Source organism: Ostrea edulis, chromosome 1, assembly GCF_947568905.1.
Source record: "Ostrea edulis chromosome 1, xbOstEdul1.1, whole genome shotgun sequence".
Lineage (NCBI taxonomy): Eukaryota > Metazoa > Mollusca > Bivalvia > Ostreida > Ostreidae > Ostrea > Ostrea edulis.
In genome coordinates this window covers 49,540,044-49,564,020 of record NC_079164.1, presented here as the reverse complement: position 1 = coordinate 49,564,020, position 23,977 = coordinate 49,540,044, and the positions used below count along the sequence as shown (strand labels likewise).

The 23,977-nt window shown below is 34.8% G+C and overlaps 1 protein-coding gene and 1 long non-coding RNA gene across 5 annotated transcripts; both read right to left on the bottom strand.

The window, feature by feature from the left end:
• Positions 1-2,170, bottom strand: LOC130051288 (uncharacterized). The gene is made up of 2 exons (XR_008799732.1): positions 1,515-2,170; positions 1-903 (listed from the first exon to the last, which is right to left on the bottom strand). It is a non-coding gene; the product is annotated as an uncharacterized LOC130051288 (long non-coding RNA).
• Positions 2,171-9,306: 7,136 nt separating this feature from the next.
• On the bottom strand, positions 9,307-23,677 carry LOC125651522 (uncharacterized). Of its 4 annotated transcripts, none has more exons than XM_048880156.2 (5): positions 23,597-23,677; positions 17,227-17,335; positions 13,207-17,068; positions 11,753-12,110; positions 9,307-11,605 (listed from the first exon to the last, which is right to left on the bottom strand). In XM_048880156.2, the coding sequence occupies exons 3-5, from the start codon at positions 17,048-17,050 to the stop codon at positions 11,563-11,565; spliced, it is 4,245 nt and encodes a 1,414-aa protein (XP_048736113.2). In that variant the 5' UTR covers positions 17,051-17,068; positions 17,227-17,335; positions 23,597-23,677; the 3' UTR covers positions 9,307-11,562. The 4 variants fall into 4 exon arrangements, with proteins under 4 accessions (XP_048736113.2, XP_048736139.2, XP_048736122.2 ...); XM_048880182.2 differs by having other exon boundaries at positions 11,773-12,110; XM_048880165.2 differs by lacking the exon at positions 23,597-23,677 and adding an exon at positions 23,351-23,507.
• Between the last annotated feature and the right edge of the window lie 300 nt (positions 23,678-23,977).

Below are 23,977 nucleotides of genomic sequence, written 5' to 3'. Positions count from 1 at the left end.
AATGGAAATACCAATTTTAATAGAAATATAACGTAGACAAGCAAAATTTTTTACCAAATGTGTCTTTTCTTCTGAATTTGTTAATTTGCAATAAATGTGCGATTAAAACAAAAGTGATAGATTGATGTTTCGCTATATAAATGCTTATGATTCTTATAGAAATAACACACATATTTTGAAACCTGGATTGCTCTTTGTTATAATAAACAATGAAAGTAACGTATGTTTCTTATTTTTCCTTTCATTACTATAAACACATCATTTCTATTCAAAAAATGGAAAGAATCATATGTACCCATTTCTAACAATCTGTTTACAATAATAATATAAAGAAAATGTTTGATTTCCCAACATTTTAATTAAATGTATACCTAATCTTATGTTTTTGTTGCTTATTTTGGAATACCTTTCCATAGAAACTGTCAGTATAATCCACCACGCGGTGTTATGAATGAATATTTAACGTGAACCTTAAGACATAGATGTCCCCTATTAATTTTGAGGTCAAAAGGACAACGGTTAAACTACTCTGGACATACGCTATTGTCCGTTGAGAAATCTTTCCTTGATAGACATCAAACTTGAAACACTGGTGCCCCTTATGAATAGATGACCCCCATTGGATTCCAAGTCACAAGGTCAAAGGTCATACAAAATTACTCAAATGACCAGTTGCTTATAAGTATTTTGAGAGACAAAACTTACATGTATCATTATGGTAGCCTTTGACCGGTAGTTAACCCTTTATTTTCACTGTCTATACAGACATTCTACCTTTTCAGTATTGCCACAAGGGGAGCATATACTATTATTTCTAAAACATTTTTTCATGGTTGTTCTTATGTTTTAATACATTTTTTTCATGGTAGTTATTCTGTACTTCTACTCTCACAAGCGCCATTTCTGAAAAAAATAAATAAAAAATTAAGAACAAGTAGAATAATATTACGTAACGGAATTTCTGGTAACATACGTTACACTCAGATAAAATATTTTTGAATGATTCCTCTATAAGATTGCATAGAACAATCATCAGAGATTAGTCCCTTCATTTCTAAGATATATTATGAAAAGATGCTGAATTCTAGCAAATTGATAAATGTAGAGTTGCATAGTTACATGTATCATAAATAGGACAGTAGCAGAGGAAAACATGGCCTGTATTTCTTGCAGAGGATATCTGTATATGCTAGTGAATACGGGAACAATAACACATTTGTTTCTTCATAACATAGTTGATATTCAACAAACATATCATTAATGATGATATTTTGTCAATATGTAGTTCAATATTTGATGTCTAATCAAGCATTTCATTAAGTAGCATACGTTACTTTGAGTAACGTATGTTACCAGCATTCTACTCAATGTAATTCTTACACCAGAAGAATTTCGAGATATTTGGAATACGATATACATTCTTTGATATCAGAAGAACAAATTCAGACCAAAACATTCCATCTGCTTAATCAATATTGTATATCAAACATTGCAGTTGTTGTAACAGTACTTACCGTAAGAGAAAATTAATCCTAATTCTCAAAGTTTAACACGTATTGACTTTCAAACTCAAATGTTCATAGTAGACGTTCATGTCGTATACCACATCATGCAGAGAGAGAGCAAAAATACGCCGGAAATTGTTCTATCATTCCCTTTAATTAATTTCTCGGTAACGAATGTTACATCACGAATGTTACATCTTGACACGTTTGTCAAATTTCAGACCAACCAATGACGTCTGCAAAAGAAATGTTTATATTTTCATTCTCTGTACACTACGAGATTTTCATAAAAGGGGTAACATTTGCTCTGCAAATACGTTTTCATAAAAAGTTTATTGTATCGTATGTTACATTTCTAAAATCAGAATGCAAAATTTTGAGAATATGATGACTTTTTCTCAATGCCACATCCAAATATCGCTTGATGAATATTTTCACACAGTTTTTGAATATTTTAGCGCCAAAATAGATCAAAAACATAAAGATAATACGAAATCTTTGTCCATACATTGGGTGTTTAATTGACCCTATGATCACATAATATAATCTGGCGACATGGAGTAATATATACACCACTGCTTAAAATCATACACAAAAGTTGTTAAACTTTTATTGAATGAAAATTTAGGAAATACAAATGATATTAACGTAAAGAAAATTTAAAAACACGCTCTCAGATTTTTATATTTGCTTGTTCAATATTAAAAATTGAGTCGGGGACAGTCACGTACGTTACAAAATTAGGGTAGCTACGCTTCCTACCAAGTTTATAAGTAAAGGGGAAATAAAAAGTATACCATGCCTAGGGAGGCTATGGTTCCATGAATGTATAACACACAAAATATATGATTTGGTATAGCTTATTTTCTAATAAAGTGCCTGCGACATCGATTGCACGCTTTTATTGACTTTGAGTGTCAAGTGAGCTTTTCTCAACAACAAACAAGAGGCCTATGGGTCACATCGCTCACCTGAGTCACCTTGGCCCATATTTAAACATTTTCCCTAATATATTCACATGTAAAACTTTGATCTCTGTTGTGGCCCCACCCTACCCCCAGGGACCGTGATTTTTACAAACTTGAATCTGCACTATGTCAGAAAGCTTTCATGTAAATGTAAACTTCAATGGTTCTTGAGAAGATTTTCTCTATATATACTTGTATGTAAAACTCCAACCAACCCCCGGGAGCCATGATTTTAAGAAACTTGAATCTAGTGAGTGCACTTTGTCAGGCAGCTTTCATTTAAATATAAACTTTTCTGGTGTAGTGATTCTTCAGAAGATTTTTAAAGATTTTCCCCATATATTCGTTGTAAAACTTTGATCCCCTATTGTGCCCCCATCCTACCCCTGGGTGCCATGATTTGAACAAACTTGAATCTGCACTATGTCAGGAAGCTTTCATGTAAATTTCTACTTTCCCAGCCCAGTGGTTCTTAAGAAGATTTTTAAAGATTTTCCCTATATATTTGTATATCTCCCGGGGGTCATGACTTTAACAAAATTGAATCTGCATTGTGTCAGGAAGCATTAATTAAATTTCTACTTTCCTGCAGGCCCAGTGGTTCTTGAGAAGAAAATTTTTAAATGACATCACTCTATTTTTGTGATTATCTCCCCTGTGAAGGGGATATGGACCTTCATTTGAACAAACTTGAAAGCCCTTCACCCAAGGATGATTTGTGGCACGTTTGGTTGAAATCTGGAGTCAAAAATGTAAAATGTTTACAGACAAACGACGGACAACAGGCGATCAGAAAGGCTCACTTGAGCTTTCAACTCAGGTGATCTAAAAAAAAAAAAACTATTCCATCATCAATGTCATTAACATTTCCATAATGAATCAATCAACCAATTTCGACCAAACTTGTTATAAAGTACGCTTAGATAGGTGGTATGGTCAAGTTTGTTAAATGTAAATGAGCCATAATGCTATTTTTCACGAGATAATTTGTGGTAACATTGAAAATATTTTTAAGAACCATGACCAATCTGCATAACTAGGAAAGTCGAAACATACTTTCCTTATATTTATTGAAGTTTCTTCAAACAGTGCACCCTGGAGGCAGGGGAGTATGGCAAGCCCTAGTTTTACTATTTATTCGTAAAATAAGAAATCTCTTTAAATAAGAGGGATATCTCTATTGGTTAAAGAGATACCTCTGTAAGTTAGAGATATATCTTATTATGCAAAAGAGATATCTCTTTAAACAAAAGAGATATCTCTACACTTGGGAGATATATATTTCTCTTTGAGGGATATCTCTTAAAGCTAGAAAGATATCTCTCTAGCATAACGAGATATCTCTCTATCAATGTAAAAAGAGATATCTCTATAAGTTAGAGAGATATCTCTTTAAATTTTCACAAAGAGAGATATCTCTTTAGATTTCCCCCCTGGTGATCATAATGACTTGAAGAGCTGGTTGGGGGGACATTATCAAGTTGCCGAGAGGCTAAATCTAGTCTAGCTCGCATATTTCTTCAATTTATTGTCTTTGTTTTTTGCTACCTGTATACACTTCACATGCAGTAAACGCAAAATCTTCGCACAGGATTGCAGCCATCATGGTCAGATTTGCTTTGGCCGGCTTCCGGTTTAGGGAGAATTCCTTAAGTATTCAAAATAATAAAAAATATTGGAAAGAGATATCTCTTTCTCAGAGAGATATCTCTTTTTCATTGATTAAAGAGATATCTCTAATACTTTGAGAGATATCTCTAGGGATTCTTGGGGAGATATCTCTTTAAGTGAAGGAGATATCTCTCAAAGTGAAAGAAATATCTCTTACAGTAAAAGAGATATCTCTAATTGAAAGAGATATCCCTTTAAGTGTAAGAGATATCTCTAAAAGTAAAAGATATCTCTCTAAGTGAAAGAAATATCTATTTTTAGAGAGATGTCTCTTAGAATTAAGAGATAGCTCTCATTTTAAAGAGATATCTTTTTAATATAAGAGATTTTTTTTTTATTTAAAGAGATATCTTATTTTTCGAATAAATGATAAACGGGCTTGCCATAGGGGAGAGCCAAAATAGGGATTTGAAGTTCTACATAGTAATTACACGTAATAAGAAAATGTACATAATTAAAGATATGTTTCTCAGTTGCTGTACAATTTGTCCATTTAAAATGTAGATATACATATGTAGATTCAAAGGGTCACAATTTAGTTCCTTACTTTAAACGGAACAGCCAATGCAACCTTTGACCTTGACAATGCCCATATTTGGTAATGATTACGCGGACAAGAAGGTACTAAAAACCGGATTGAACTAGTTTGCAACAGACATGTATTCATTGTCGCATATGAAAGCAATGTCAATTTCAAAGAAATATAAGAGAAAAGATAAGTAAATGTAAATAATGGTAGGTGTTGGCCATTCCCTTATCAGTTATTTTATCTGGCGGCCGCCACTTAATTTATATTTGGCGGCTGCCAATTAATGTAATTCGTATCGCTGAGTGATTATTTTGGAAAGATTTAGAATATAGTACGCAAACATGCAGCATCGTTTTTCAAAGTGTATAGGGACAGTCGGAGGAGAAATTGTCTTCTACAATTGTTGACAAGCAGAAAAGGAACCTAAAATGTCTCTTTTGCCCAAACTTCGTACTCCTATAAATTGGAGGGAGGGGGGCTCCGTTCATCCTTCATTTGATCAGTTAATTCATTATTACATTTTTACCATTCATTACTGCCACCAAAAGAGTGGGGTGGGGGCTGATCCGCCATTTAATCCTATTTCACATGTAAAAATAACTTAGTTTTCATGTGAAAATAACAGAAATTGAACGTTGTGAGAAATAAAAAAATGGAGAGTCAGCCCCGTGGTTCTACTTATTTAACAGTACAATCGAAAAACAATAATTTAATTCTCTTAATTGTATATATATCACATACATATTACTAAGCATTGGGGAGGGATTGCATCCCTTTCATTTTGAGAGAGAGATAGAGAAAGAGAGAGGAGTTGAATAACTGGCGACAGCCATATAAATGATTTAAATTGAGTGGCGGCCACCATATAAATCATGTGGCGACCGCCAGTTAGTTTAACTGGCGGCCGCCATATAATTAACTGGGGCCGCCAGATAACAAGTGGCGGCCTCCAGTTAAATTAAGTGGCGACCGCCACATAAATTAAGTGGCGACCGACACTTAATTTATATGGCGACCGCCAGATAATAAGTGGCGGCCTCCAGTTAAATTAAGTGGCGACCGCCACATAAATTAAGTGGCGACCGACACTTAATTTATATGGCGACCGCCAGATAATAAGTGGCGGCCGCCACCATGTCTGCTTTAGAGTCAGCTCTTATGCATTATAGTATGTAGATAAACGAATATTAATGTAGCAAAGAAGGAGAGAATCTTTCAAACAATCGGGAATCGAACCCGGGACCTTTGTATCACATATTTGGTGATCTAACAACTGAGCTTGGGTATCCGATATGCAAAGTTTACATGGTAATATTACTACAATATAAAATTCCAACGTATTTTGGAAATTATACAGGAACTCTTCATATCGAGGAGATACAAAAAATAATTTAGAGAAAATGTCAATTGGGTATGTCCTCTTAAAGTTTCATAGCATTGACTGCTTTTCTGAAAACCTCTTCTAAACGTTGACAATGTTATTTAAAAGTGCTGCATTTCTCATAAAACTTAAGTTGAAACTTGGACTCAAATAAAAGAAAACTCAAACTTAATAAGTTTGAGAAATCCATACCAGAAGAATTAAACAGTCTTTAATTAAAATGCATGTATCCAATACACTCCTCTTTGAAACATGGCCGGAACATTTGTTAAACTAAAACACATCCTATTGTGCTCTTAGAACCGAAGGTTACCTATCGAGAAAGTTGTTTTGACTGTTTGTCCTTTTCTTTTATCTCTATCTGCCAATATCCATATCTCAAATCAAGCTTGCTGAAATACTTCACTCCTCTAAAAAATACCCATGACTTCGTCAAAGGAGTTATGATTTTTTAGTAAGTCAGTTCACCCTAGATCTAAGAAAATTTTGGAGAATATGACACGCGACTGAATTTATTCAGTAAGTTGTTTACAGTAACAAACCGAATCTCGGACAATGATGATCTTTCTACCTACTTCTATAGAGTCTACCTTGTTACAATTATATCCCCCTCTGTAAGAGATGCCCTATCAATAGCATTCGGCTTTTGCATAGAACAAAGTACTGAATTAGGTTTAAATGTTATGGGGGTTCCCGAAATATTGCAGATATTAACTTTTTGTTCTATGCTTAGACAACACACTCTGTAATTGACATTTTTCTCAGAGTTCTCAGTAAAAACAGTGGACATATCTCCGTCGACACTCTTTCCACGACACTTACAACAGCAAATTGATTGGGCGCAACAGTTATATGAAAGGTGAAGATAACGAACAGTAATCAATCTAATAACTCCTATAAGCAATACAAAATAGAGAGCTGGGCAAACACGGACCCCTGGACACACCAGAGGTGAGATCAGGTGCCTAGGAGGGATAAATATCCCCTGTCGATCGTATACCTTGATCAGGTAAACGGAGTTATCCGTAGTCAAAATCAGTGTGCCAAGAACGGCCTTACAATCGGTATGAAACACGTCAGACAGCATTTGACCCAATGATATGTTGTAATATATGGAGCGCCAAATTAACATAAACTCAAATAACTGAAGATATCTTCAATTATTTGAAGATATCATCAATTCAATTATTGTTCTCTTTAATTGAATTAATGCGCGCATTAAATCAATTATTGCGCTCATCAAATGAATTAATGCGCGCTTCAATTCAATTATTGCTCTCATCAATTGAATTAATGTGCGCATCAATTGAATTAATGAGAGCAATAATTGATTTAATGCGCGCATTAATTCAATTATTGCTCTCTTCAATTCAATTGATGAGAGCATCAATTTCGTAGAAATATTGCTCGCAATAATTGATTTAGAGCTCGGTATAAATAATTTGATGATCTCTTTAATTCAATTGAAGATATCTTTAATTATTTACAATGCTTTTGTATAAGGAATTAATGCGCGCATCAATTCTTTTAAAGAGAGCAACAATTCAATTAAAGAGATCATTAATTCAATTGTGGATATGTTGAATTGAAGATATCTTTGATTATTTAGTTGCTCTCTCTAAAAGAATTATTGCTCTCTTCAAATGAATTAAAGATATCATTAATTCAATTGAAGAGAGCAATAATTGAATTAATGCGCGCATGTTTAACAAAGTAGTTTTGGGATGACTGATCACTAGATATGAATAGTGCGTTTTCCATTTTTGTTGAAGAAGCAACTGTCTATGATGTTAAAAAGGTCTAGTCTTTAATTTATCGTGAGGAATGGTCGTGTAAAGTGTTGAAAAGTCATACGATTGAATTTTTGAAAACGAGGACCTCAAATCATTTATTCTAAAAGGTCCTAAATACAGAGAACCTCGGTCTTTCAATCGTTATGTTTGGAATTAATTTGTTTAAACTTTTCATGTATCGATCAACGCCATTTTTTGTGAACTTACAATCCGAATACGCTTCAGTAAAACGATTCCCGATTGGTCCTTGATTCTTTGTCAAGCTATAGTTATTGGTCAAATATTATTGAATTATTCATGAGACTGAGGTCAATAACATGACCTCAGATGCAATGCTGTCAGATCCTTTTGCTATGTAACAGTTACATATAATCTGATTATAATTACTGGTAGATTGTATCTTTGGGTAGTGTAGATTCCAGTTGTTGTTGACCCCACCGCAACGCGGAAGGGAACATAGAAATACCGGTGTCCGTCCGTTCGTCCCACTTCACTTTGTGGACGCAACTCCTCAGAAACCGCTCAATGGATTTTGTTCATATTTTGTAGGATTGTTAGTCACCATGTGTAGTTGATCATATAATGCCGCCATTTTGATTCGATAATTTTTACTGGAGTTATGGGACTTTGTTGAATTTGTACGTGTTACACTATAGGAACATTTTGTGGACGCAACTTCTCCGAAACCGCTCACTGGATTTCATTCAAATTTTGTAGGATTGTTAGTCACCATATGTAGTTGATCATATTGCGCCGTCATTTTGATTCGATAAATTTTACAGGAGTTATGGAACTTTGTTGAATTTGTACATGCTACACTATAGAAACACTTTGTGGACGCAACTTCTCCGAAACTGCTCAACGGATTTTCTTCAAATTTTGTAGGATTGTTAGTCACCATATGTAGTTGATCATATTGCGCCGTCATTTTGATTCGATAAATTTTACAGGAGTTATGGAACTTTGTTGAATTTGTACATGCTACACTATAGAAACACTTTGTGGACGCAACTTCTCCGAAACTGCTCAACGGATTTTCTTCAAATTTTGTAGGATTGTTAGTCACCATATGTAGTTGATCATATTGCGCCGTCATTTTGATTCGATAAATTTTACAGGAGTTATGGAACTTTGTTGAATTTGTACATGCTACACTATAGAAACACTTTGTGGACGCAACTTCTCCGAAACTGCTCAACGGATTTTCTTCAAATTTTGTAGGATTGTTAGTCACCATATGTAGTTGATCATATTGCGCCGTCATTTTGATTCGATAAATTTTACAGGTGTTATGGAACTTTATTGAATTTGTAGATGCTACACTATAGAAACACTTTGTGGACGCAACTCCTCCGAAACCGCTCAACAGGTTTTGTTCATGTTGTAGGATTGAACAAATTTTAGTACAGGTGTTATGGGACTTTTGTGTTTCAACTTTTTTGGGGGGCAGTGGGGGACATTGCTACGTACAGCAATCTTGTTGGTTTTTTTTTTTTCATACTATGACCCCAAACAATATTTTGGATTTAATGTTTAGCATGGAAAATGCAAATGCTCAGGTGAGGGATTTGTCCCATGGGTCTCTCGTAGTATTTTTTTTTTTTTAGATTGCCAGCCAACCATGAATTTTATTCTTTCTCCCGTTTAGCTATGTACACAGTCAGCAGTTAGAGTGATATAAATTTCCAAGATTCCTTTTTCTTTTCTTTCTGAATACTTAAGAGTAGCCTCTTATTCAAGATGTTCCCTAACATTAGTACAAGTATTCCATGATGGTGTTTGATAAGCTTTTTTGTAAATATTCTAAATTGTCTGAATGCCTAATTAGTCACCAATTTAAAAAAGCACAAATATGTTCTGAGGGGGACATTGAGTGACACAATACCCTCCATCGCAGCTTGCCCATCATGTATTTTGTGCGAGTAACTTATCAATACATGTATAATTCATCCCTACAACAATGTGCTGGATCCCACAGCTTTATTCATATTTAGGAAACTCAAAACAGTTTCATTTCAACGAACATATATTGTTTTATTCATATTTAAAGCATAACATCGAGAAAAAACCCCCAAAAAACAATATTTGACAGTGTTTGTTGAGTTACCAAACTGAACTTTAGCATATTATCCTTGAAGACATATAGATGACTGTAACAGGAAGGGAGATGATGCAACGGACCAGACCGGAATAAAAATCCTCGGTAGATGTCTTCAAGGTGTGGAGACATTTGTGGAAGTTAAACAGGTTCAATTGCTGGTGTCCAGATATCTCAGTTGGTAGAGCACCTGACTAGAAAATTCAGGGTTTGAATCCTGGTCTGGTCCATTGCATTTCTTCCTTCCTGACTAGAAAATTCAGGGGGCCCAGGTCCGAAGCCTGGTCTGGTCCATTGTGTTGTCTCCCTCTCTCGTTACAATAACATATCCATAAAAAACCCATGCACTTTTTAAATCATCAGAACATAGTGGATGAAAGTATATAGTCTTAGCACATTCATATCTACAGGAAAAATGAAAATATTTGTAGAGATACAACAGATCTTTCTAAGAAAAACACAAAATAACGAGCACGAAAATATCCACATCAAGAAACAAATAAATAAAAATATATATGTATCATATGGATTTCAATAAGAAAATAAACACCCAGCATGAGAACATAGTTTCATTGTAATAAATAAAATATCTATATATAAACACACAATATGTAAAAAGATTGATTTTGTTCATCATGTAAGTTCTTGAGGAGCACAATGATCATAGCACACTTGTCTACAGTAAAACAAAAACACATAGTCAATTTGTAGAACGAAAAACAGTCATAGTGAAAATTGTTTTATACATTGAAATATTACTACAGTTGAACTTCAGTATATCAAACACCGATATCTCAAATACCATGGATATGTCAAAGTGATTCAGAAGTCCCAACCACTTATTCTTTAAGCATTTTACCCTCGATATCTAGAATCCTTGGATATCTCAAAGTTTTTTCTCAGTCCCATTGAGTTCGAGATAACGAGGTATGACTGTAATTTTATTAAAGTCATAGATTGTTTATGATGAGAGAATATGACTGTCCTTGAAGTTTTTATCAAAGGTGCATTTCATAACCAACATTTCTGCTATTATGATTACCGGTAAATAGTTTATCATTGACCCTTTTTTCCCATTTAGAGACAATTTCTTTATGACATGCCCTACATTGTTTCGATACATATTGACTTCTTGAATCTCTATCTATACTATATAATTTGTAGATGTATATCTTTGAGTTTTTATCATGTGCTTCATTACATATTGAATTATATTAAATTCAAAAGGTGAAGAATTGTGCTGCACCAATCAGATCACTTTCTCTATATAAGGTGTTATTATTATTACTAACAACCAGTTTAACCATATACAGCCACATTATGGATCTGACAAGATTATGCCTTATTATATAATTTAATACATGTATTTTCTATAGAAAGTATCCAGGCTTTTATTAACTCAAAAAGCCAGCACTGTAAAAGCCCTGGATTTACTTTTACTTATATACTCAATTGTGATGTCACATCTGTTTACAAATAATGTCAGCTGTAAACACTTCCTCCGACATCAAAAATGAAGACAAATGTTCACTTCCAGAATTACAATGACAGAGAATATTGGGGATATGTCTGCCCTTGGTCTTTCTCTTGATGCAGGCTTCCCAAACTCAGTCTGCTTTACTGTGCTAGAGGGCATATTTCCTGGTGGTTATTTGATAACCTATGATAAACAGAATACTCAAAACTTCACTACATCATCAGCTTAAATATACATGAAACTGGCAACAAACCAGGGACAACAAATTGAGCACAAATAAAACAATATTAACACAAAACAACATCAACCAGAACAGGTCTAACTCCTTACAGTTGCCCTATATCACTAACATAGTCTTGCATAACCAGCAAATCATCAGGTAATCGCCCCTCCATGTCAGCTGGAACATCTGAAACAACATGGCTGTCATCAACATAGTTTCCTTGGTAATCAGTCTGCTCCGGAGGCTCTATTTTCATACTGGTTACCATTTCCATAGTTATGGAGTCGACTATGGTTAATCTCTCCGGTACAGTAGCATCTTTGCTTCCATTGTTAAAACAAATGTTTTCAGAGACTAACGTAGTTTCTACTTTGGCTTCCATCTCGGGTAGTTCTGGATCCAACTCCTCATTTTTTATTACAGATTCCTCTTGGTCTCCAGTTTCCCATTCAATTACAAAGGGACCTGCACAAGCAAAATTAATACCATATTAGCCAGTGTAATGGAAAGTGGTGAAAAGACATATATTATAACTAAAATTTTTAAATTTATAAATTTACCAAAATCAAGCTGAGAGACTTAATATTTCGATTGATTATTTTATGACTCCTAAGTATATATGTATACTGCCTGTGCAACACCTGTACCTGTGTATTTGTGTGCTCATGTGTCTGATGGCATCCAGTACAAGCTTTAAATTATATTTTTTATCCTGTCATTAAAAGGTCAAGGTCACCTGAGAGAACATTGAGAAAGTAAAGGGATGCTCATCTTTACAAGTCAAGAGTTATTGATTCGTTACCTCGCACTAACCCTTGACATCAGTGACTATCAAAAAGTTGGGCTCGTGATTGTTTCCACAAAAGAATGGGAACCAATGAGAATGTGGTTCTATTTATAACAATGTAAAGCGAGAAATTCAAATAAAAACACGTGTATTGATACCTACAGTTATGGCTATTTCAATCATTTAAGCAATATTGTCTTAAACAAAAAGGTTTCCAAATTTGATCTACTATGATCAATAAACGTAATTAGTGGTGTAAATATTACAATTGCATGTGTTTATCAATACAGCAGTATGGATCGCGTCATTTGTATCCAAGTACACCATAACAAGATGCAGTGATTTCATTGGATGTTTTATATATAGTGGATTGCGTAATGGTCTAATGAGCCCAACTTTTATATAGCAACTGATGTCAATGGTTAGTACGAGGTAACGAATCAATAACCCTCGACTTGTGACGACGAGGGATGCCCTCCTTTGCAGAGCCTTCACTGTGATTAATAATTAAGATATACTGTAGAATCATTTAAATTCGTGGGGGCCAATTTACGTGGATTGCTGAATTTTTACAGGTTCGTGGGGACTTAATTTCGTGGATTTATATATTTGTAAGAAAGATAACTTTGGAATGTTTGCTTTCATTGAGGATGTAAATTCGTGGGTGAGGGGTACCCATGAATTCCACAAAAATTGAGCCACCACGAATTCTAATGATTCCACAGTAATTCAAAAGATATTTCATATCACCCATCTGAAGTATAAATGTCTTACCTTTCTGCCTTCTTGCTCTCCTCCCTTTACCGGCTGTAGGTTTGTTAACTGTCTTATCTTGAGCTCTCTTTCTTCCACCTTTCTTTTTTGGGATCACTGCAGTTTCATGGCATATCTTAGATTTTTTTGTGACACAGCTCTCTAACTCACTCTTTCTTGGTCTTCCCCTTTTTTTATCCTTTGCAGTTTCTTGAGATTCTGAGACAACTTTTTTCTTCTTTCCCTGTATATCATTTGACTTTGTTTTTGTCTTTTTACAAGGCGGCTGAGAGTTTTTTATCTGTTGGTCCTCTTTACTCTGTCGAGCGTTCTTAGTGGGGTTTTTCACATTTTTTTCCAATTTCTTTGTTTTAGGTCTTCCTCTTTTTTTAAAACAGACCCTGTCTGTACTTTGGACACTTTCAATCTTTTTTCTGCCAATATTTTTGATAGATGACTTTGTTACAAATGATTCTGTTGCTTCATTATCATCTACATGATTGCTTGGTTTTTCATGTTCTGTATTTTTATTTTGTACAAATGTTTCCATCTCCTCCTTATTGATACATTCATACTCTTCCTGCTTATCTGGTTTCTTTTTGAAGATGAGTTTTGGTAAACTTTGGCTTGGAATGCTCTCCAACAATGAACTTGGTCTACTACTGGACTGCTTTTGTATACAAGTGGGATCCTCATTTTCCTCCACCACTTTAGTGAATCTGAACTGAGCCTTACCATGGCGTCTTTTTATTGATTTTGCTATTCCTGTTGCGAATCGTTTGGCAGCACTTTTCCTTCGCCTCTCCAAGCTCTCCAGAACTTTGTTCCTGCCTACCATCTTTTTTCTCTGAGCTTTCAAGTAATATTTGTACTCTGTATCCTTCTTGGCGAGGTACTTCATCTGATGCTCTCTAGGGCCTTTGTGCATGTTGTCTGGATTCATGAACCAAGATTTAGGCTTCTTTCCAGTTTTGTCAAAGTTGAATTTAAAACCTTTCGTGGCCAGAGGCAGTCTAAATCCCCCCTCGTATATAGTCAGAGTTGCAGGGGCCTTGGATGAATCTTCATTTTTTAAGGGCTTTTCAGATTGAAGGTCTTCTGTAATTACATTAAGGGATAAAGGGGTCAAAGTGACATTTGAATCTAAATTTTCAAGAACACTTCCAACTTTGACATCTTTATCCTCTGCAGCAGTCGATAATTTTTCAGTGAGTGTTAGATTTTCATGTAACTTTTCAGCATCACTCTGAACTTTCATGTCTTGCACTTTAACATTCGTCTTTTGGACTTCTGCATCATGTCTGACTTTCCTTGGTCTACCTCTCTTTTTTCTCTCCTTTTGGTGAATATCGGAAGTACCTACATATTCTTCATCTACCACAACAGAATCTGGCAAATAGTCAGAATCTTCATTTTTCACTTCTGTCCGCTTGATGGAAAAATCTTTTTCTTCAATTTTGACAGCATCTCTTGCTTCTGCAATGACGGAATTTATGCATTCCTCAACACCTGCCACCGAGTTCTCATCAAAAGTAAAATTCATTACTGTTCCATCATCCATTTCTGTTAGCTGCATCTGATTCTCGGTTTTGATTTTCCCAAAGTCCACTTCTGGGTGCATTCTCACATGATGTACTTTTAACTGTCCATATCTCTTGAACGGTTTCTTACAGACTTCACAAAAATAAGCATAGGAATTACCATGCATGGAGCCTATATGGGATAAAAGATGGCTCTGGATTTTGGCTGCATATGGACACACAGGGCATGGATATGGTCTGTCTGAGTAATCATGAGTTTTCATGTGAACATTCTTGTTGGACTTGCTGGAGAATTTCTGTCCACACATTTCACAGGAAAAAGGTCTATATTCTGAATGCAAAACAACATGTTTCCTTAAAGCCACTTTGACTTTGAAAGCTCTGTTACAGATATCACAGGAGTATGGTCTAATATCAGAATGTCTCTGAAGATGTTTAGACAAACAGGCTCTGGTTCGAAACCCCTTCCCACATTCATCACAGATATAATCTTTGTGATCTGAGTGGATTTTCATGTGTTTGGTCAGGTCACTTTTAGATTTGGTCCTCTGAGTGCAGCCAGGATGAGTACAAGCATAATTTCTAACATCGCTGTGTTTAAGCTTATGGCATTTGAGTTCGAAATTAGTTTTACACCTAAAATCACACTCATCACAGGCAATTGGTTTGTCATCACTGTGACGATATAAGTGATACTTGAGATCTTGAACCCGTTTGAATGACTGAGGACAAAGATGGCATGGATAGGGACGTTCATCTGTGTGACGTAAAACATGATGGCGGATATTCCTCTGCCATTTGGTCACAAAGTCACAGTTTTCATAAGGGCATTTGAATTTCTTCTCTGTGGAGTGTTTGGATTTATGCCTTTGCAAATCTACATTTGACCTTGAGGCATAATCACAATCAGGGTGGTCACACTTGAATGGCTTCTCATGAGTATGCTTGGCCTCATGTTCCATCATAACCACAACAGACTTTGCTTCAAAGTCACAAAAACGACAGGACTGTTTTGGAAGGGAGTGGACTCTCTGATGAGCTAACAACAGTCTCTTTGTTGGAAATCTGGCATCACATTTCTTGCAAGGGTTGCATCCAATTTTGGGAGGACGCCCTATTCGAGGCCGTTTTCCTCTGCCTGGGGACTCTGGTTCCTCTTTAATGGGGAAATAATCTGGGTCGTTATCGAAATTGTCTTCGTCTGATGACTCTGGTTCTAGCTTGATCTCTATGTCAGTTTCAATTCTTGCCATCCGTTTCTTTGCTGACTTTGATTCTTTGCAAATTTTACTAACTTGTTTTCTCTTGGACTGACATTTGCCGAGAGGAAGGTTCTGAAAACTTTGGGCATCATCTTGATTTTCACCCTCGATACTTTTCTGCAATTTAGGAATTTGAACCCTCATTTCTTTGGCACCTTTGAATTTATTAGATTTGATGTGTTTCTTGTTTTGATCTGCACATGATTTCCTCCCTAAATTTTCCCCCTTCTTGCCACGTTTGCCTTTATTATGCAGTGTTGTCTTGGATTTCATACTTTTACCACTTCCTTTAGGTCTACCCCTTCTCTTTGGCACACATCCTAAAATATTTGGGGAATTTTCAGATTCTATGACAAGCTCATTGAGATTCATAATTTCTTTATCCATGAATGCTGTTCCATTTCCATCTTCACCGACTGAGACATATTCATCCGTGTGATTGTGTAAACTTTCAGCATTTTGTATATGTTCCGGAATTTCTTGCTTAACTTGTGTAAGAGAACAACTAGGTACACCCACATGGAGATCAGTGGCTGAGTGGGATAAACACTCATTACCTGTAGGAGCACTCTCTGAACCATCTGCTCTGAGTATTTCTGGATTATTGCTGTTAGATTCTTGTAAAATATTATGCATTTTAAAGTTATCAGATATGTCAACACTATTTGGCTCTTGACTTGGGTTCAGCTTTGGTTCCTGGTTTACACCTTTAATTACAATTAATTCCTGGTGTGGATGGTTGGATACATGGCTTAGTTCCCTGTCCCCTGTTCCACGCAGATCTTGTTTGGTCATTAGATTTATATTTTTGGTCATTGCATCATGGATTTCAAACTGTTTATTTGTATACTCCTTGTCTGCTCTACACTTCACTTCCTGGTTCTCTATCTTGTCTTCTAAGTTTCTGCAAGCCACTACAGTTTCCTCTGCATACTTACAAACTACTGAGGGAACTTTGGCTTCTTGATATAAGGGCGTCTCTGAATCCATATTTTTCCCCTTTCCCTCTGGGTTTAATGATTGCTTCTGACTGATAGACACTTCCTCCATTCTTTGTCCCATGCACAGTTCTGATCATTTCTAAAAATTTGTAAACAGAAATATGTGTTTTTATATGGGTATGTATTCTTGTTATTCCTTTTTCAAGGTATCATTATCTCATCCTTACCAGAATTATGCATCTAAATGACAAGGAATCGAACGATATCAAGACTCAATAAAAATACAAAAATTCTTACCTAAACCTATCCAATTCTTAGTCTACCTAGACTCTGTAATGTGGTCTGGAGGTTTGGATACTCTTTGAGGAAACATTTTCGAAAACTTGTACACCTTTCAATTAACAGTCTGAAAATCAACATTAGATTAATTATTAATATAAATTTACAATATCACATAATATTTATGTTTGCCAATATTTTGCCTGTAACAATCCTTTGCTGTTTATTTCATTTTTCAATGAAAGCACTGTGACACACAAGTGGCATTTCAACTTGACACACAAGCCTATATCTATATTTGTAAGCATAAAAGTTTTATCACAAATATAAACAATCCTGTAGGGATCCGGGTTAGAATATGTCCTCAGTATCCCTTGCTTGTTGTAAGAGGCAACTAAATGGGGCGGTCTTTTGGAAGAGACTGAAAAAACTGAGGCCCCGTGTCACAGCAGATATGGCACGATAAAGATCCCTTCCTGCTCAAAGGACGTAAGCACCAAGCATAGACCTAAATTTTGCCCTTCATCGGCAGTGGTGATGTCTGCATGAGTGAAAGATTCTCGAGAGGGACATTAAACAATACAATCCATCAATCCAATATAAACATAAGGTATTATGGGAAGTACGAAAACACAATGGAAATATGGGGTAATTTAAGTCAGCATTATTAGTTTTCCTTATCACACAATTACCCCATGCTTCCATTGTTTTCATGCCTCTATAACACAGACAATCAAGGCCTACTCAATCATTCCAACAAACCTAGTGTAGCAGGACCCCTACTGGGCAATCTGCACTTTAAATCTTCACCAGTGCTCGAAATTAACCATAGACCAATAGACCAAGTCTATGTCAAATGACACCAGTCTATGCCAATTGTAATTGGGATAGACCAAATTGTCTATGCTGATTTTCTAGGTTTAAAGCAATAGAGTTATAATCCCAAAAGTCGACGTCTGATAAACATTATGAGGAAAGGAGGACACTGTTATGGAAATTTAAAGAAAATATGCTTTCTAAGTACATTAGAAGAAAATAACAATGTTTTAAATTTGTGTTATTTTTTCCAATGTTGCAATCTATGTCAATTCGATGAAATCTATGTCATCTTGTTTTGGCATAGACCCGTGGTCTATACCAAGTTTTAAACCAATTTCGAACACTGCTTCACCATCACCATCATCATTCAATCATTGCCATATTTAATCTGAGATTTCCTTCGACTCTTTCAGAACTGATCAAAGTGGCTCGACTGGTTTTAAGGGTTTGCTTTGTGATTGATGCTCATGGGTTCGAGTCTCACATCAAACCTAAGACACGCAATGACTGCTCCTTCGCCAAACACTTGACATTTTGAGAGAGCCATTGATCTTTCTGACGAGACCTCAAAAATTAAGGTCCTGTGTCACAGTAGGTTTTGGCACAATAAAGAACCTTAACTGCTAAGGTCCAGAGCGCTAAGCATAGGTCTAAAGAGGCATTTCACCTACAGCTGGTAATATCTTGATATACAAGGCTCAACATTTCCGCTAACCACCTTGTCATTTCCACCCTGGTGACCCAGTGTCGTGTGTGGATTGTCACTATTATCTGTATATTTAAGAATTAAATACAAATAATGTAAACTGCAAAGAGTACTCTGGCTGTTGAAGACATCATAGACGTCTTCATTTATGAAGATGAGAAAATGGTTTGTTCTTACTTCGCTACCTCAGTCTTTAGTTGGGGGTTAAAATCATTCACACAGTTCTGGTTGTGAATTGGTATAAACTATTAACTTCATTCACCACCTTTAAGAAACACCAGACCCAAGGAAAAGACAGAGGAATGAAAACATTAAGGACAGAATGAATAGCTTATGTTTATAAGTATGAAAACCACTAAGCATCATTATTCTAATGTTAAATTTTTGTATGTTTACTACCATAGAAACAACTACATGTGTTATACTTATATAAACATCTAAGCATATAATTCGGGTTTTCTATCGTGTATAACTATATGTTTATTAGTATGTAAACAATTACATATATAAGTATCGTAGCATATTAATATTAGGAATATAAACTTTGCGTTTTTATCGTTTTAGTTTATATAAACATGTAGTTAAATATAGATGCAGCTATACATCAAATCCCGGTATATTATACGTATATGCAAAAATACATAAAATCCAGGTATGTTATTATACGTATGTATTTTGTAAACTTCTTTTTATGAAGAACATTTAGATGCAATGTCGCAGTTTGTATGTATGCAGGCCTGCTGCATACTATTATATTTAATATATGTAAGCTTGTTGGATGTATGCGATTTGTGATTTTGCATCTATTCTGTATTTTCATTATTTAATCAAATGTATATGTTATGTAATTAAGTATACCACTTCTTATGGTTTGTATTTTATCTGTCATACAATTTTATCATAAGTACTAACTCACCACTTATTACATTATACATCTTCAGTTTTATACACATAATACATACTATCGAATAAGAATTATGGAGCCATGTCGTGCTACGAGCTGGATCCAGTTACAGAAACATGGTTCAGGGTCTGAGGTGTAACACCTGACGACGACCTCAAAATTCTTGCCTGATGATGATCTCAAAATTGTTGTCTGGCATAATTTTATAATTTATGATTAACAAAGTAATAACTAGTGGCACTCTATTATCAAAATTTTCTTTGGCGACCCTACCCTAATTCTTTTCTGTATATATTTGAGTTATTTCACATGTATATACATACCTACATCCATATTACTATCACCTGTTACTAATATTAATAATTATGTAATAGTTATGGTATATTTATTTCGGTGTATCTTGAATTGGACGAAGGACGGAGACTCGTGCGATTACTAATTATTACGTTCTATTAGAATTCAAATAAATAACAAATATTTTAAATATTTAATTTTATATTTACTTATTATATTTTTTAAAATTTTAATTTACTTAAGGAATAAATTAAATAAAAATCATTATTAAAATTATTATATATATAAATAAAAATATAATTTATTATAAATAAAAAATACTTTAATTAGTGTAATTTTTTTTTTTTTTAATTTATTGAACAAATTAAATAAAATTATTATTAAAATTATTATATAAATAAAAATTATAATTCATTTCATTAATTTTTACTTTTTATTTAGTTTTTATAAATATAAGTTACTTCTTTATTTCATTATAATTTATGACATACGACCATCACATGTATGTGTCCGGCCATCAAAAGACAGTACCGCAGTCATCAGACGTGTTGGTACATGATGGTCCTTATTTATTTATTTTTAAACCATGGGACAACCCATACGTCCCATACGGAGCATATGGAATGTTACTACAACACACTTCAACTTCACTATGTTGGTGCATTTGGGAGGTGTTGGAGGGTGAGGCTGGATCGCAATGAGATGGATAGTATTATGGCAGATAATACAGTCACCAATCGGTTAACGATATATAGTTAACCAATCCTACGAATATCAAACAAACAAAAAATGAAAACTTTAAGGACAGAATGAATAGTTTACATTCTGGCTGAAACAGAGAGTGAAAGTTTTGAAAGTAGTGTGAAATAAAGTTGAGAATGACAGAAATTTGAGTCAGAGTGGAGAGAATGTAGTAGTAGAGAGCATGGAAAGTTTCAAAGTATGAGAGTGATGATGAGGGGATGGATGACAATGAGACTGTTCAGAAAATGATGTGAGTGAAATGAGGGTTGATCAGATTCTGTTTCAAAATAGAAATGCAATAAATTTTAAAGTAATCAAATATACTTAAAATCCTTTTTATTTGATATTTTTGTTTGGGCAACCTGAAACCCACTCGGGACAACCTGAGATCAGTATCTAGTTTGCCTGAATGGTGTGTCAAACCCTGGATATGAATGAAAAATTCTCAAAGGGACAATAAATCCATATAAACAAACAGATTCTTACTGCTGCTTTTACATAACAACTTGCGGGAGATGGGTGGGATTCCTCTCACTCTTACCCCAGCTTTAGTACGTTTTTTATTTGCTTTGATTGTATGTGAGAGGGTATTTTCTCACATTATCACCAGTGTGAGATCGACTTTACCCATGTGAGACAGCCATGTGAGATTTTTCTGTCTCACACTGCTGCGACGTCATTTGATTGTGACGTCATATATTTTCTATGATTTACGTTACACGGTGAAGATTTACGTTACACGGTGAAGTAAAAATATTTTGCATTGTTATCTTTAAATTTTAATGTAGTATAGCTTTCTGGTGGACAACCTTGGGGTTTTTAGTTTACACTTACAGTGTAAACCATTTTCGGGTATGCTCTTTCTGCCTATCTAATTAGTTTTTGCATCGAAGTTCAAATGAGGATTTTGATAATCTAAAATTTTCTGAAAGCTCCTAATTTTATGCACTAAACTGTAGTTAAAATGTGAGAAAAATAATCCTTCATTATTTACTCGTGTGGGATAGGGAAATTCCACCTCTGGAACAAGATTCGCTGTCTAGGACTCGGCAAAGCCTCGTCCAAGACTGCGAATCTTGTCCCCTCGGTGGAATTTCCCTATCTCACACTCGTACTAATGAAGGATTCTATTAGTCACTCACTTGGACTCGTTGGTTTCCTCCTGGTACTGAAACAGTTTCCTTCCACATTGTTGACCCCTTTGCAATGAATATTTGAGCCGTTGGGAAGAATTAAAGTTTTAGAACTTGTTTTTTACTGTAATTGTCATGAAATAAACTTTAAATTGACTCTTAACCTTTCTACCTCTGTTTTGTATATTGATATGTATGGATGAAAGTTGGAGCAGACACCTAATTCCTGCTACCAGCTGGTATTGCTACTATCCTTACCTTATGTTTTTTAATAGAATATTGTCTGACCTCCAAGACTCTAGTAATCAGTGCAAGATTAGTCTACACCAGTCTGATTAAAATCAGAGCCCATACTCATTATCATATTATTGGGTAATGAGTATGGGGTCTGATTTTAATTAGACTGAGTTTATACTTGTGTTACATTGTTTAAACAAGGACTGTTGTGATTGATTGAATATTGTTTTACGTCCCTCTCGAGAATATTTCACTCATAGGGAGACGTCACCACTGCCGGTGAAGGGCTGCAAAATTTAGGCCTATGCTCGGCGCTTATGGCCATTGAGCAGGGAGGGATCTTTATCATGCCACACCTGCTGCGACACGGGACCTTGGTTTTTGCGGTCTCATCAGAAGGACCGACCCATTTAGTCACCTCTTACGACAAGCAAGGGGGTACTGAGGACCTATTCTAACCTGGATCCCCACGGGATAGGACTGTTGTGTATTTGTGTATAATTCCAATGTTATTTATTACAATTGTTTTGATTGGATAAAATTAAAGCTGAACGAGAGTTTACACATTTGATTCAATAAATCCGAAAACGGGATGTATTCATACGCGCCTGAAAATAAATAATGTAGTGCGGGGAAACTATTCATATTTTTTAAATAGTTAATACAGTAAATGAATTGGAATTATAAGAATCAAACATTCTTTTTGAAGAATTTATCAATGTGTAAACTCCAGACATTTTACTCAAAAACTGAATAAAAGTGCAAAGTGAGTTTACACATTGATAAATTCTTCAAAAAGAATGCTTAATCCTATAGTGAACGTCATACACAGAAAAGTTGGTGTCTCGCATTGGTTTAGTGATTATTAGCATGCAAAATGATCTTTTAGGAACAAATCAGATTTCATGGTGGCATGTCAGACATGACACCAGCTGGTAGTAGGCAATTCCAGGTTTTCAATGTAATATGCTCTGATGTTAATTATATGTAAAATCAGGGGTAAAAGTGAGAGGAATCTCATATTTTACCATATCCCCCACTAATGCAAGGAATAATTAAAGTGGTATATTGTACATATTTATATCAAGTATAAGACTTCAGTGCACTTTAAGTCATTAATAAATATCCATGAACATATCAACTGCAATATATAGACAAACAAGCAAATATATATATATATATCCTTAATTTTCTATTTCTGTGACTATTTAAAGCACAATTAAATATTCTGCACTGACATTGTTGTCATTAATTCATCAATACGAGATCAGCATATACAAGTTATTATTGCATATATAAACACACATTCAATTATGCTCTTTCCCTCTCATATTAAAGGCAAGATATCCCATTGGAAAAAAGTTCCCCAGTTTACTCTAAATCAGGACAACAGTGGTTGCCAAATTGGCTAACCTTGTCGCCTACCTTTCTTATCCAAAATGTCCGACCGCATAAATTAACATTAATTTCCAATGGTATATTTTTATGGCTTACACATATAACACTCTTCAATGTAATATTTTTGACTGGAATCATGCATTAAATACTTACCAAGAGGTGGTTTGTTTCTTATTCACCTTTTCCCGTTGCAGAAAACAAATAATGTAGGGTGTGACTAGTTGCTCCAAGGGGGTAGTAAGAACAGAATTCTTGACGTTTTCGTCAGATTTGATCTAAACAATTACGAATTTACAAGTATTAAAGATTCTTACATAGATATAAATTTCTTCATAGCATACTAAATTTTAATATCGTTTTTCTCTTCTTTTTTTTATCAAAGGACTTAGTATAATATTACATTTATTTTATTATCTATAAAAACTTGTAACATTTTAAATGATAAGAATTGTGATCGAGGTATTTCCTTTTTAATTACTTTTAATCATTCACTAAACTTGGATATTCATTTATATTTCATCCTTAGTTTTCTCT

What these genes read in the sequence shown, in the direction of transcription:
- LOC125651522 (XM_048880156.2), bottom strand. Translation starts at nt 17,050, where the DNA reads ATGGGACAAAGAATGGAGGAAGTGTCTATCAGTCAGAAGCAATCATTA. An exon ending in GAGAGCAAGAAGGCAGAAAG is followed by an intron (nt 12,111 to 13,206) that starts GTAAGACATTTA and finishes TTGCTTGTGCAG; the next exon opens with GTCCCTTTGTAATTGAATGG. An exon ending in GTTAGTGATATAGGGCAACT is followed by an intron (nt 11,606 to 11,752) that starts GTAAGGAGTTAG and finishes TGTTTATCATAG; the next exon opens with GTTATCAAATAACCACCAGG.